Source organism: Oxyura jamaicensis, unplaced genomic scaffold (assembly GCF_011077185.1).
Source record: "Oxyura jamaicensis isolate SHBP4307 breed ruddy duck unplaced genomic scaffold, BPBGC_Ojam_1.0 oxyUn_random_OJ70833, whole genome shotgun sequence".
Taxonomy (NCBI): domain Eukaryota; kingdom Metazoa; phylum Chordata; class Aves; order Anseriformes; family Anatidae; genus Oxyura; species Oxyura jamaicensis.
Window position 1 is genome coordinate 19,209 of NW_023310226.1, and position 10,755 is coordinate 29,963.

At 39.7% G+C, this 10,755-nt stretch overlaps 1 protein-coding gene across 2 annotated transcripts in view; it reads right to left on the reverse strand.

Annotated features, from left to right (window-relative positions):
- The window catches only part of LOC118159537 (secretory carrier-associated membrane protein 1-like), a 42,970-nt gene that overhangs the window by 12,561 nt on the left and 19,654 nt on the right, over window positions 1–10,755 (reverse strand). For both annotated transcript variants that reach the window (XM_035314118.1, XM_035314117.1), the window contains one exon: window positions 3,060–3,219. In XM_035314118.1, the coding sequence (XP_035170009.1) occupies window positions 3,060–3,219 (160 nt within the window). The remainder of the gene's footprint in view (window positions 1–3,059; window positions 3,220–10,755) is intronic.

Genomic DNA, 10,755 nt, shown 5'->3' on the forward strand with positions numbered 1-10,755 from the left:
AAAAAAAAAAAAAAAAAAAAAAAAACAACCAAAGGAAAACAAACAAGTGATACACAACAGAATTGCTCACCACCAGCCAAACAGCATCCAGGCCAGTCCCCAAGCAATGACCTCCCCCCCCCCCCCCAGTTTTATTGTTCAACATGTTGTCACATGGTATGGAATATCCCTTTGGTCAGTTTGAGTCAGCTGTCCTGATTCTGTCCCCTCCCAGCTTCTTGTGCACTCCCAAGCCTACTTGCTAGCAGGCAGCTTGAGAAATAAAAAAGAACTTGACTCAGCGTAAGCACTACTCAGCACCAACTAAAATATTTGTGTTATCCACATTATTTTCATTATAAATCTATAACATAGCACCATACAAGCTACTATGAAGAAAATTAACTTTATCCCAGCCAAAACAGCACAAAAAGGAAATAAAGTCCAATATGGATTTACTGAAACATAACACAGATCACAATGCTGAGACAGCTGTTGTTTAAAAGCAAAATATACAAAATATGCTTGTTGTTCAAAATACTAAAATGCCAGACTGACAAAGACTGAAAGTGTTAAAAGCCTGTCAAGAAAACAAATATAAATATATAGGCAAAATCTCAACAAAGACCTCAACTTACTACTATCAAAACTAATGATCACATGATATGCTTGGTACCAAAGTTCTAAAGAAAGTAAAGATCAATTTAGTCACAGATTAAGAACATGAAACCAGATTTTGCCAGTACTCGCAATTTTTTGCAGAAGGCAGTTTGTTCATATCTATTTATTTAACTAGTTCAGTTCAATAACTGTTTCATCTTCAGCTGAGCAACTGAAGGAAAGTTGAAAATGTAAGTAGCAATTTTCCTTTTCCAAACAATCACTATTCGCTAAGAAAGGCTATATACTAGACATTACTGATGCAGGATTTCCTGGATCTAAAACTGTGAAAGATAATGTCACGCTACACTCTTCAGCTGAAGAAAACAAGGAAACCTCAAAGAAAACAGGAAGACTGGTAGCCTTGAATTAGCAGAAGCAAAGGAGATAAGGGATGAAAGCTAAAAAACAAGGAGAAAAACAGCTGAAGGAAGATTCCAGACTGACCCATGGTAAACTTTTGCTCATTAAGGGTAATTAGTATACTTAAACCACACCCATCATAATGCTAATGTATGGAAATGTTGGATTTGGTGGGGGTGTCTGTTTGTCCTGCTGGTCCTCTGTAATATTCAGACTCAATAGAGATAAGTTAGGCAAGCTAAAACAACCAATCAAAAGTAGCCAGAGAGATAATCGCACAAGTTAGCTGTACATAAATAACAGTGATTCAAGTCAGGGGTGTGCTTACTTTGTGAAAGATTGCAAAGCACCTGATTCTGCAGAATTATATAATTAATAATTTAATTTAAAAACCTTTGTGTGAATTCTGACTCTGTGCTTATTTGGCGAGTTGCACCGACCACAAACCTATGGATAATGACACTGATCTCCTCCACTAAATCAGGAATGAAAGCAACACTACTAAGAGAGAGTATGTAAGATGTAATCAGTTAATGTAAGCTACCATTTTAAAATGCTGGCAATTCTATGTATTTTTAGTTGATCTCAATTTGCACCCAGATTGTAACGCAAGTCATGAACAGAAGTTAAAGTTGTAAATGAAAAATATTTTTTAGCCTTAAGGGTATAAAAATTTACTATATAAGCAAATGCAAGTTAAAATATATGATTCCTCAAAGATGTGTGGGTATGGCAATATTTCCTTGGTTAGCAAAAAGAAGCATCTAATTCAGTCTAAAATTATGCACAAATGCAATTTATGGCTATCAATCTTTCTCTACAGAAATTAATGTATTTAAACTAAGAATATCATGATTCATTTCAATGTAAAAATCAAGACATACTGTAAGAGTACAAAAATTAAAAATCTCTAAATTCTGATTATCACAAAAATATTCAATTTTGTGTGCAAACCAACCATTCTATTTTTAAACATGAAGATACTACACCTTAAACTTGCAAAGTCTGCAAAATCCAGATTACTAAAAGCTGGGAAAAATACTGGAGTCTGATTACTGTATACCTGCTCTACTCATTCTTAATGGCAGTCTTCTACAATTGCAGACACTGCAAGGTGTACAGTTTCATTAAGATCATTCAGGAAGCCAAAAATTTAAGACACCCTTAACTATTAACCTGCTCAGATTCTTGGTGTAAAGAGATAGTGTCCTGGTTTCAGTTAGGACAGTTATTTTTCCTCCTAGTAGCTGGTAGGGTGCTATGTTTTGGATTAGGATGAGAAGAGTGCTGATAACATGCTGATGTTTTAATTGCTGGAGAGCAATGCTTACACTAAGCCAAGGACTTTTTCGCTTCTCGCTCTGTCCTGCCAGCGGGCAGGCTGGGGGTGCAGCAGGAGCTGGGAGGGGACAGACCCAGGACAGCTGACCCAAACTGGCCAAAGGGGTATTCCATACCATCTAATGTCATGCTGAACAATATATAGGGGTGGCTAGCCGGGGTGGGGCCCAGCTGCTCGGGGTTGGGCTGGGCATCGGTCAGTGGGTGGTGAGCAATTGCATTGTGCATCACTTGTTTGTGCATATTATTATTATTATCATTATTATTTTCTATCTTAATAAACTGTCTTTATCTCAACTCACAGGCTTCACTTTCCCGTTTCTCTCCCCCATCCCAGAGAGGGAGGGGGGAGGGTGAGCGAATGGCTGTGTGGTGTTTAGCTGCCAGCCGGGTTAAACCACAACATAGAGATTTAATGAGAATTTTTCTTAAAGTTAACAGCCCTATACAAAAGTTAAATACCTTCTACAAATATTGTGTCAATGGTAGAATCTATAAATATTTTAAAGGATATTCCATGTTATTCCTAACTATCGCTATCTATGATTCAGATACACAGTTGAATTAATGGCAAACATACTACTTGTTTCTAATGAAAGTATATTAAAGGTTTATCATAATGATAATTAAATAAATTCTGGACTGTTAATGCATTTCAACAAGTGTAATGTGGTTTTGGTTATTTTAAATATCCTAAGTCAAGCTGAAATAGTTACCTGAAAGCTCCATAAAGTGGTCTGTACCAGCAGACAAAAGAACAAGGCGTAAAAAGCAAGAACCAGAGGATACTCAATCCAAAATCGACCCCTCGCGTAGCATCAATGTAAAACCAGGCCAAACATCCAAACATATTAAGAAACAGTGTCACTGTATGGACTGTAGAAGCAAAAGCAAAAAAGTCCTAATTAAATTAATTAATTTATACAATAAATTATTAAAACTATTAAAGTAATAGCCAAAATGAGCATTTTAAAACAAAACATAAGAATGCTGACAATAAATCAATATTCTCTCTCTGCAATAAGCTGATTTTTATACAGTTTTCTAACTTTCAGGTAAAGCCAGTATTCCAAAGTAAAAGTACTGAACAAGAAAATTCAGAAACAAAATTTGTCAGTTATTGTTCTAGATCCTTGAATGTATATTGCATATTGAAATATTTCTCATAACATTTTTGGTGCTCAGTTCTTAGCTTAATACTGGCCTTTCCTCTTTGGCAAACCATGTTACAGGTTAACTATTTAATTTCTACTAAAGGAAATGTATTGGCAACATGACTTCACAGTTTATTTCAAAAATATTTAGCTCTTGTAATATATAAAAAAAAAAATACAGTGGTAGTAAGAAATATTACAACTACTACTTTCATGCTACCTGGGCACAACAGTTAGTTCTGCCAGACACTTTGTGTCTCTGTTTAACAATACCCAGTGTCTCAAAGGACTCTTTCTGTCTTTGTGGACCATAATAAAGTATAGTATTTATAAATGAGTGCAAAAGCAGTTCCATGCAGCAATGTTTATTTAAGTCCAGAGAAACATTTTAGTCATTCTACTGGAAGGTAAGATTAACAGAAGAAATGGCAAGTATATAAAGACAATGGAGAAAGAAAAAAGAAAAAAAAAAGACTGTTCATACTGTTCATAGCTCTTTGTTTCCCTTTTAACTAGGACTTAGATAAGCCCTAAATCAAATTAGTGGAAAAAAATCTTATATCAAATGCTGACACAATTGCATGAAGGGCTGACGGAACTCAAAACATTCTATTTACCTGTCAATATAAATAGAAAATGTCATACTTTTAAATAAGAACATTTAATGCATTTGTATATCTTAACGCTGTTCCAAGAGGTTAGCAAAGCAACTCACTTGAGAATTTTTTTATGTATGTATGTGAAATGTGTTCATTTGATTCGTGTCAGTATGGAACAATGCTAGGGCCCCATGATGAAATATAACCTTCTATTTAAGAAAAACAGAGTGATTAGTGTACATAGTTCTTGTGTCATGCAAAGTAAGGGTCCAGCAATTTGTGTAAATAGAGGGTCTGAAGGGCGAACATTGAGACTCTAGTCTGGGAGATAAGAGGACCAAGGAGTTTTTTTTTATGAAACTGCTGACTTTTGCATGGGATGCTGCGCAAGCCTCTGTTATCCGGCAAAGAGATCCACCAAATAAGGAGAGAGGGGGAGTTGAAGGATGACCGAAGGACAAAGCCTGGGAGGAAGACTACGAGCCTTCAGCACAAGAGACCCCCAGAGAAACCACCAGAGGCTGATACGCATGCGTCCAGAGAGGATTTGGATTCCAGGAACTAATTATAATAACCCTGCCTTTTCTAGGAATAGTGATGAATATGTATTAGTCTAGGAGCATAAAAACCAGCCACCTGATGTAACAGGTGTGCATCTTGATGGAGCAGAGACTCCCGGCGCACCCAGCGCTGTTTGCTTGCCTCTATTCGCTTAATAAATTTCAAACTTTAATTAGAATCCTATTTGGGACTCAGTCATTTATCACAATTGGGGGCTCGTCCGGGATGGTCTTGGTTCCTGAATTCTGACTTGATCTAGGAGGGGCGCCCCACCACTTGGTGGCTCCTGTTTGAGTCAGGTTGGGACTAACACCATCCTGAACCTGAATAAAGGCAAGCAAAGAATTTGATTTTTTTATGAGCTCCCTTGCCGGCTGCAGCATTGTATTTTACCCGTAATTCTGCGCGCGAAGATCCGAACGAAGACAACGGAGTCATAAGTATTTAAGGCATATACTGTTCGGTTGGGTGGGATTCGGTTGCCTGTGTGTGTAAGAGTGTGACTGAGACGGAACCTAGTTCTGAAGCGAGTGCGGAGGTCTTCTAACTGCGGTTCCAGTCTCCTGCGAGGGACTTGGCCGGTGAAGGACCGAAGTGATTCCTATAGGATTCGTGGGTGGGTGATAGGTCGTAAACCCCCTGCAAGACACTCTTACTGGGTAACCAAGGGCTGTAGGAATTGCCACAGTAAAATTCCTAGATGGGTCAGACAAAATTGAAGACCCGGGACCAGAGAAAAGGGAGCAAATTAAAAATGGTTCAGTACTATATGATAGAATGGCCAAATCAGGATATGCAATAATTAATAAGGACCTAGAACCTGTGGAATCAGGACCTTTGAGTCCATCACGATCAGCTCAGGCTTGTGAGCTGTATGCTCTATGTCGGGCCCTGGAACTATTAAAGGGGAAAAGTGGGGCTATATTTACAGCACGTTGAACTGAATGAACTCCCCATGCCTGAATCACCACCAGAAAGCAGTGTTGTACAACAAAAACTGGAAGTTTCTCCAAAGATGTTGCCATTAAATTCTCTGGTGGTTTTACCGTGCTAGGCAGTTGAACACCACAACCGCTCTCTCACTCCCCCTCCTCATCTGAGGAGGGGAAGAAGTAAAGGAAAGAACAACTCACGGGTTGAGAGAAGGATAATTTAATTAAAGAGAAAAAAATATTATTAAGGAAATATTATTATTCATTAAACAATTCAACTAAAGGGAAAAAAGGGAAAGGGGAAGAGGGAGGGGGAAAGGGAATAACTAAACAAAACAAGTAAAGGCTATGTGGAAGTGCAGAGGAAAGAAATTACTCTCTACTTCCCACAAATGAGCAATGCTTCACCACGTCCTTGAAGCAGGGCCTCAATGCACGTAGCCGGTGCTTGGGAGGAGGACAGACATTTTTGCAATGAGAGTCCACCCCTCCCCTCTTCTTCCTTTTTCCACCTTTTATTGCTGAGTGTGACATCATATGGTATGGAATATCTCTTTGGTTGGTTTAGGTCAGCTGCCCTGGTGAAATTTCTCTCTCACTTTTTTGCCCACCCCCTAGGAGGGTTAGAGAAAGTCCTGATGCTGTGCCAGCACTGCTCAGCAGCAGACACAACACTGGTATGATACCACTGCTGTTCTAGCTACAAGTGCAGAGCGCAGCACTGTCTGGGCTGCTGCAGGGAAAGTTAACATCCCAGCCAGACCCGGTACAAATCAATAATACATTAAAAAAAAAGAAAAATAAAGTACTCATCTCTTGCCATGAAATACTGTTACTATTAAACTTCATGTTCTGGTTTGGAGACAAAAAGGAATATAGTTAAGGCATGAGCATGTGACTTTCTGTTTCCTTAAGGTGGTGAGCTTTAATTCTATTCATGCTAAGTCTCAGTGAGACATACTAGCATCCATGTGGACCCATTCATTTTAATGTTGTAAAATCATGGGTCAGATGATTCAAAGCCTTAATGTAAATGTACTCAAGTAGGGGAAAGGTGAATTGGTATCATTTATTTTAAAAAGTCATATGGTGGATTTGTTTGTTTTTTAAGTTTGTACTAATATAAAAATCACATGAGCACGCTTGCTGAACAGTAAAAGTTATTCTTATGTAAGTGCATTTACTCTTTCTATTTTTGAACAAACGGAAGTATCAAATACTTGTTTAAATATTAAGAGGGTGTTTTGAGCCTGCAAATTTTTAATATTGGCTCTAAAACTCTGCTTTCACAAGTACCTTTTATTATACCACTATATTTCTGATGTTTGCATAATCATAGAAGGACCTCAAAACTTGAATACACAGACTGAAATATAGGCTGGTAGCCTTGAATATGTCAGTGTCCTATATAGTGGCCTTTGAGGACTGTCATGATAACCCTTTTACATTACAGAGCTAATGTTTTAGTCCTAAATTTTCAGGACCCCTTAGTACAGAAGAGAGCTTTATACAATTACTGATGTGAATTTCTCTAAAAATGTATATTTTTGTGTCCAGTTGTATTATTTAAGTGTTCCTTTGTATCAATTTATGTATGCTTCTGTTGTGGTTTAACCCTCTGGCAGCTAAACACCACACAGCCGTTCGCTCACCCTCTCCCCACCCCTCTGGGATGGGGGAGAGAAACGGGAAAAACTGAGGCCTGTGGGTTGAGATGGAGACAGTTTATTGGGACAGAAAATAAAATAATAATAATAATGATGTGTACGGAGCGGGTGATGCACGGTGCAGTTGCTTGCTACCCACTGACCGATGCCCAGCCTGTCCCCAGGCGGCCGCCCCCCCACCCTGGGTAGCTACCCCTATATATTGTTCAGCATGCCATCAGATGGTATGGAATACCCCTTTGGCCAGTTTGGGTCAGCTGTCCTGGGTCTGTCCCCTCCCAGCTCTTGCTGCACCCCTAGCCTCCCCGCTGGCAGGACAGAGCAAGGAGCTGAAAAGTCCTTGGCTTAGTGTAAGTACTGCTCTGCAACAAGTAAAACATCAGCATGTTATCAACATTAGTCTCATCCTAAATCCAAAACATAACACCCTACTAGCTACTGGGAGGAAAATTAACTCTATCCTAACTAAAACCAGGACAGCTTCCAAAACAAAGAAGGGAGAGTAGGGGTGTGATCCCTAGGAAAAGATAGATAAAGTATGCTACGTTCTTAAATTTTTTAAATTGATGGACAGAGGAAGGTCCTTGCATCTGTCCGTGCAGGAGAAAAGGCGACAGACAGATCTCGGAGACAGATCAGGGAGAAACTCAGTTAAGGAAAGAGTACAAGTCATGGTAAAATAAATAAATAAATAAATAAATACAGCACCAATTATTGGAAAGGGCCCTACACTCTAATAACTTCGAGGCCGAGGTTGTGCTTGTGTTTTAACAGAAGCCGGTCCTAGATGGGTGTCAGCACCATGGGTCCGTCCGGCCGTCTCATCATCTGCCTTAACATGATCACAGCACCCTCCTCTGCGGTTTAGACTCCAGCTCAAACAAAAAACAGCGTCTGGGAGGGTCCCGCTGGCATATGCAGGACCCACAAACAAGGACTCCAGGAGATGGAGGGGCAGCCAGAGCCCCCCCGACTGGACAGCACTCAGTGCCTGCCTCTCCCAGGGATGTGGTTACAAAGTTTGTTAAAGATAGAATTAGTATGCCTGGTAGTTTCTCCTTGTGTTTTAGTTTGTGTTAATCGTACTTTCTTAATTTGTGATAATCGTGCTTTTTTATGTTAAAGAAGGGGGAGATGTGGGAGTGTGGCCATGGGGGTCGACAAGCCCCATGGCTGGTGATAACATCAGGAATATCAAGAGTTTGGAGGAGGGAATAAAGAGTGATTCAGGAGACGCCTTGCTGTCTTGGGTTGCTTGTTCTCCGGCTGTTGGGGCATGGAACGGTGGTAAAAATGTTATTAGAACACTTAATACCTAGATATGGGATAATCCAGTACATTGATTCTGATCAGGGCACACACTTCACTTCTAAAATAATAAAATTATTATGTCAATCATTAGGTATTCAGTGGGAATACCACACTCCGTGGCACCCACAAAGCTCGGGGAAAGTAGAAAGAATGAATCAAACAATAAAACAACAATTGGCTAAGTTAATGATCGAAACACAAATGCCCTGGACGAAATGCTTACCATTGGCACTTTTAAACATTAGAACTAAACCACACAGTGAGACTGGATTATCACCATATGAAATGTCATATGGCTTGCCTTATTCTCAAGGGATGCCCCTAGGGAACAATGTAGTTGAGGATCTTAGTATCCAGAAATATATAATTACCATTGGTAGAAGATTAAAAGAGCTAAGAGAAACTGGGATGATGGCTCAGACACGACCTTTAGGATTTGCAGTTCACCAGTTAAAACCAGGAGATAAGGTTCCAATAGAAAACATGGAAAGAAGAAAGCTTATCTCCCCTCTGGGAAGGACCCTTTCTTGTTTTATTAACAAGAAAACAGCTGGTATTTATTAACTGTTATCTATTAGCTGTTATCTATTAACAGGGAAACAGCTGTGAGAACTGCTGAAAAAGGATGGACACGTGTCGTGAGTAAAAGGTGCAGTGGAAGAGTAGAATGTAACATTGGAGCCAGGAGAAACTAAACTATCAGATGGACTTGAAGAAGCCTTCATCAGAGTATAAGCTAAGTTGCTGTGGGAATTTTATTGTAATTACTCCAAATTTATTGTAATTACTCCTGTAAAATTAGTTAAACAGAGAAACTCTTGAATAGGTACCTTTTAAGGGAAGAGACTTATCAATAACAGGGATCAGTTAAGCATTATCCCCTGAAGGTAACAGTAGGCTATCTGCAGTATATACCCCTTTAAGATTAGGGAAGAGGGCAAGACTGAATAGGGAACTGGTGCTGTGGCTGGGAAGGTCTGCCAAGGGCTGCAACCCCTTCAGGTTGTAACCGCCGATCACTATGGCCCTTACTGAACCTCTTCTAGTCCTACTTGGGGTGAGTTTCTTGGCCCAAGCTACAGCCAATAACTGCAGTCAATGTATAGTAACTACTAGAAAAGGATGGTTGAGTTCCCAAACACTGGTGTATCATACTGTCTATGACTGTAAAGGCCAGAAAATAGGAATCTGCATTTTTAACCTAACTCAGTATGCTCTATGCAGAGGGGGTGACAGGACCGTATGCTATGATCCAAAAGAACTCCCTTATCAATGTTGGGTAGAAGTGAAGACAGATTTGAAAGTAGGCAAACTAATTGGCACAAGTGAAGTTGTAACCACCCTGAATACCTCAGTGTCGATAACCTTTGATGCCTGTGATATTATCGATGAAGACCCATGTACTGATTGTGGAAGCCTGAGTTGGAGGAGATATTGTAGTAACCACCCCAAGTACATTTGTCCTAGAAAGGGTGGAACAGTGGCTTCTGCGTGTTACACTGATTGAATAAGAGATTATCCATGGGACAGGAGTTATCATTACTGTGGACCCTCAAATTGGGGTTGTGCTTGTTGGAGTACGGATCCTGGGGCTATAGGACCCCAATAGATATGCTTAATAGAATAATTAGGTTGCAAGCTGTCGTAGAAATAGTTGTGAATAAAACTGGAGATGCACTCGGATTAATTGCAAAACAAAATATCAAGATGGGAACTGCTTTGTATCAAAATTGCTTAGCTTTAGATTATTTGCTAGCACAAGAAGGAGGAGTCGTCTGTGGAAAGTTTAACCTTAGTAATTGCTGTTTAGAGACTGATGATGAAGGAAAAGCTGTGAACGAACTTGTAAAAAGAAATGAAGAAAATTGCGCGTGTCCCAGTTCAAACTTGGAATGTAATCAATTTAAGAGAATTATGGAGGGACTTTATGGGTGGTGGTTGTCTTACTAGAATCGGGATATTTGTATTGGGAAAATGACAGAATCACAGAATAGTCTAGGTTGGAAGAGACCTCCAAGATCACCGAGTCCAACCTCTGACCTAACGGTCAAAAATCTCCACTAAACCATATCCATAAGCTCTACATCTAAACATCTTTTAAAGACCTCCAGGGATGGTGACTCAACCACTTCCCTGGGCAGCCTATTCCAGTGACTAACAACCCGTTCAGTAAAGAAGTTCTTCCTAA